The sequence below is a fragment of the Egretta garzetta genome, unplaced genomic scaffold (genome assembly GCF_000687185.1).
Source record: "Egretta garzetta isolate BGI_Z169 unplaced genomic scaffold, ASM68718v1 scaffold51, whole genome shotgun sequence".
Taxonomy (NCBI): Eukaryota; Metazoa; Chordata; class Aves; order Pelecaniformes; family Ardeidae; genus Egretta; species Egretta garzetta.
Genome location: NW_009258549.1, coordinates 5,030,357 through 5,034,787, shown reverse-complemented (window position 1 = coordinate 5,034,787; position 4,431 = coordinate 5,030,357). Strand labels below are relative to the sequence as shown.

Here is a 4,431-nt window from a genome sequence, read left to right as displayed (position 1 = left end):
CAAAATGGCGTCCTGCCCATCATTCATGAGAATAGAGAGGTGGTAGCTGAGATCAAGAGCTGCTGGTGCCTCTCTGGGCTGGTGCTGCTGGAAGGAGCGAGTCTTCCTCTCAGGAACAGCAAGCGTAAAGTCATCATCTTAAAATGTAGTCTTCAAGGACGGTGGCCAGAGGAACCCACCTGGAGCACTGAAGCTGCAAAGCTCATCAGGATTTGTTGGTTGGCTTTGATGTATCTGCGGGTTTTATTTAACTGTAGAAACTCAGTTTGCTAAGGAAATTATTGACAGTTATATCTACAATATATAAGCCTTTTTCTTGCTTTTTTTTTTTTACTTTTTCATTCTTCCAACTGTGGCTGGAGGCTCCAAAGCAGCAAATTAGTGCCGATGAGATGTTTGAAGAGCCTGGAGGTTGCACATCCTCACCAACCCGCCTCTTTGTAGACGTTGTTCAGGTGAGCGCAGATTTCATTGGTCACCTTCTCAAAAGAAGCTTTGCAGTCTCCGCCAAATTTCTCCTCCATCAGTTGCAAGATAATGTCACAGATAATCTAAACAAGGAGAAGGGAAGAAACAACCAGTGTGAAGCGTAAGAGCAAAATCCATATTTTTAGTTGGGATTCTTGGAGAGTGAAAGGGGGGGGTGCAAAACCAATTCAGGAGCATATAGCACGCAGAGCTGGAATCATGGAAAATTAGGTGCATTATAGAATTCACAAAAAAATGCAGTCACTGTTGGTTTTGGGCTTTTTTTTAACTATCCTGTATCTAGTTAATGTTGACTGCATCCATATACACAGTCACTTAGAGACTGCTGTACAGCACTAGTTCACTTGGTCTATCTACTGCAATCCTTCTCCTGGCAGTGGGCTGTCCCAAATGTTTAGTGGCCACAAGGAGCCCCATGTTGGGCACCTATGGAATACACGTCCTAACCTTTCCTGCCTGCTAGCTATCTAGCGCTCTGTAGCAATGAGGGTTTTCTATGTCTTTACAGCTGCTAGGTAGGTGGTATACTTTGAAGCACCAACTCCTTTTCCATGCAGCATGTATTATTTTGTGGCCATCCTCTCCCTGAAAAAGTCTTTTCAGGCTCTCTCCAGGCAGAAATCCTCACTTATTCTCCCACTTACTGAAAACTGGGCCTACTGCTTTGGAAACCACCTTCCTGGTGCCTGAGTGACCTTTCCCAGAAGGTGCCTCGTTTTGCAATTTGTGCTGTGTAAGGCAGACAAAATCTTTATAAATCCTAGGGACCTTAGGTGGACTTGGGTAAGTCCTTTGATCCTGGATTTATTATCTGTGTTTGTTTCCTGATGGCAATGCTGTTGCCATCGTTGCTCAATGACAGCTGGTTTAGTTGTCCTAGAAAAACTCAGTTCCTGTTAATAGAGAAAAATAGACATCAAGGACAGAAGTCCAGTGTTATGTGCTTTTCTGTGTCTTGTTATTAAATGACAAGCGTGGGAGCCCTGTTGCACTAAGAAAACCCGCTACAGCTCACAGGCAGCTCTGCAGCTCCCACCTGGGCAGCCCTGCCTGCGTCGCATCTGCTACACAGTCTTCTTCCCAACAATGCCAGGTCTCTCATCCCTGCTCGTTTCCACCATCAAGCGTCTCACTTTCCAACATCTCCACTCTCTGAAGCACATATATAGTTATATATACAAAGACTGAATTCCTCGATTCCACCCCTCCAAGGGGAAGACATCCTCCCATCACAGTTACACCCCCTTGGAAGATGGCTGCTGGCTCACCCTAAAGTTTTTGGGGTCAATCTTGAGTTGGGTGGCATGTTTCTTGCCGAGCGGGTTCACTATGCCAAGAAAAGCCTCAGAGTTGTCCAGGTGTTGCACCATGTCATTGATGGCGGTGAAAACCTTCTTGCCGTGGCCCCTGACCTGATCCGACTGTTTCATCTCTTCGGCGGAGTCCATGCCTTTGAAGTGTGTGAAGTAGGACTTGGTGTCTGGGTGCTCAGTAAACATCCTGTTGAGAAATGAGAGATGTCCTAATTTGTGGACCGAGGCATCAATGACAATAGGGCTTCACATTCCAGGCCTTGTCTTACCCATTTATTGCCTTTTTTCCCTTCTCTTTATTAGAACTGACACCTCTTTCCCCTGGATTTCTTAGTTCTCCTTTGCCCTTGCCATCTGTGCACAGCCCCTGTGCCCACGGAAGCCTGTCCCCTTCCTCGCCTCTCCCCAGGGCACTTTCCTTTGCTCACTCCACATTAAAACCTACCTGTCTTGAATTTATTCTGCTGCTTTTAAAGTAAACATTTCCTCAGTGTTAACTCAGTGTTAGGTAGAGATAAAATCCACACAGAAGTGGGAGCACGTTCACACGGGGTGAATGTAACAGCACGATATTCTCAAGAATCTTCTGGACAGCAGATATGTCCACTGTGCTCTCAGTGGGTGTTTTCATGGAGAAATCCTACTGTTGGTTTTGTTAATTAACCCCTTCCCAGAGTCTATCCCAAAGGTTTCTTACTGCCTGGGATGGATTATTTTTTGAGTACCAGGTACTGCTCATTTCATTTACTCAAAAGTCACATGATTCAATGTCACTCATAAAGGAATTGCCTTTTATAATGCATCGATTACAATGGTCTTGGTCAAGGTCTTAATAAAGCTGTTTGCTCTGTTGGGTAAACCAGTTCTCCACTTGAAATAGCAATATCAAACTCCAGATTACATTTCTCAGAGTCACAGAACAGATGAGGTTGAAGGGATCTCTGGAAGTCATCTGGTCCAAACCCCCTGATCGAGCAGGGTCATCTAGAGCCGATTGCCCAGGACCATGTCCAGAGAGTTTTTTGAATATTTCCGAGGATGAAGACTCTGCAGCCTCTCTGAGCAACCTCTGCCAGTGCTTGGTCACCCTCACAGTAAAAAAAAAGTGTTTTCTGATGTTCAGAGTCTTTGAGTTTGGGCTCATTGCCTCTGATCCTGTCACTGGGCACCACTGAGAAGAGCCTGGCTCTGTCTTCTTTGCACCCTCCCTTCAAGTTTTTATACACATTGATGAGATCCCCCTGAGCCTTCTCTTCTCCAGCCTGAACAGTCCCAGCACTCTCAGCCTTTCCTCATAGGAGAGATGCTCCAGTCCCTTTGTCACCTTCACGACCCTTCATTGGACTCTTTCCAGTATGTCCATGTCTCTCTTGTACTGGGCAGCCCAGAACTTCTCTAAAGGTAAGGCTGGGTCCATAGGACACTAAGGCAAAACCTTCTATAGTAAGTTACCCTAGGGAGCCAAGGGCCTGGATGCTATTAACATTTTATAGCTGCATTTTGGATCCTACGTCTCCTCAGGTTGTGTAGACTGCAGAAGGAAGGAGCTGTTCATAACATATGTTGAGGCTGATCCAAGCACAAGATGTGATTTACAAGAAAGCCAGAGAGAGCGGTAAAAGTATGATGACCAGAAATAGTAGTTGGACTGATCAGTACATATGGAGGTGATGTAAGTCCCAGCTGAGAGAGGGTACGTGAAATGTGAATAGAAGAAACGTCTTACAGAAGAAGAGAGGAAAACAGAGTGAAGAAGAAGAGAGAAAAACTCATAGGAAGGATACACTACACCGAAACAGATGGGCTCTGGACTGGAAAGGAAAAATCAGAAGAGAAATATTGAGGAGATGCAAGTTAAAAAAATCATTAAAGGAGTTCAGAGGTAAAGGGAAAGAAGGAAACAGGCCCATGTTTTGTTCCCATTCTCTTTTATACCATACTTTCTTTTCTTTACCTTAAATATACCACTCTTCTACTGGGGAGAGGGGTGGAGTGAAGAAATTGTTCTCGTCTATTCGTCCTTTTCCACCCCCATCCCCATTTCCTATTACTTTTCTTTGTGTGGATCTCTCCTCTTCTCTGTCTCCTCCCTGAAATAAACCACAGCAAACCAAAATGTTCACAGCAAGGGCTGCACGAAAACCCCTCAAGATGTGCACGCAGGTGGTAACCCCATCCTTCTTGACATTCCTCCTTCAACCCTCTGGCATTAGCAGCGGGATGGGCTCTTTCCTTACCTGACCAGCACGGCTGTCCCGTTGTCCTCAGCATCCACATATATCTTCTCCCAGGCACCACGGGCACTTTGCACCTCTGCTTCAGAGAACGACATGGTGGAGGAGATGGCTGCAATGCAGGACACAGAGGGAAGGAAAAGGATGGGAAGGTCCTGGCAGGGCGGTTCTGCTCCTGTTCTCTCCTTGGGGCTCTCTAAATACTGCCCCAGGGATTTAAGAGGTCTTGAATGGACTCTTTGTCTCCATTCCTCTCGGTCACATTTCTGCAGGCTTTAGGGCTGCCTAATCACTTTTAATCAGGAAAGAAACCAACCACATGAGGAGGGAGGACTAGCACTCTCGCTGTGGCGTCAGGTGCCAAAGCAAAGATCTTGCTGTCTGAGAAGAAAAGA

General features: G+C 45.9%; 1 protein-coding gene across 1 annotated transcript; it reads right to left on the bottom strand.

The window, feature by feature from the left end:
- Nucleotides 1–422: 422 nt before the first annotated feature.
- On the bottom strand, nucleotides 423–4,134 carry LOC104134353 (cytoglobin-1). The gene is made up of 3 exons (XM_009647882.2): nucleotides 4,040–4,134; nucleotides 1,758–1,989; nucleotides 423–551 (listed from the first exon to the last, which is right to left on the bottom strand). The coding sequence occupies exons 1-3, from the start codon at nucleotides 4,132–4,134 to the stop codon at nucleotides 423–425; spliced, it is 456 nt and encodes a 151-aa protein (XP_009646177.1).
- Nucleotides 4,135–4,431: the final 297 nt, after the last annotated feature.

Bases quoted from the DNA above. Each gene is read 5' to 3' on its own strand.
- LOC104134353 (XM_009647882.2), bottom strand. From the start codon at position 4,134: ATGTCGTTCTCTGAAGCAGAGGTGCAAAGTGCCCGTGGTGCCTGGGAG. The intron at 1,990-4,039 runs GTAAGGAAAGAG...ATTTCTCAACAG, and splicing joins GGGACAGCCGTGCTGGTCAG to GATGTTTACTGAGCACCCAG. The intron at 552-1,757 runs GTGAGCCAGCAG...CTCCTTGTTTAG, and splicing joins TTGACCCCAAAAACTTTAGG to ATTATCTGTGACATTATCTT.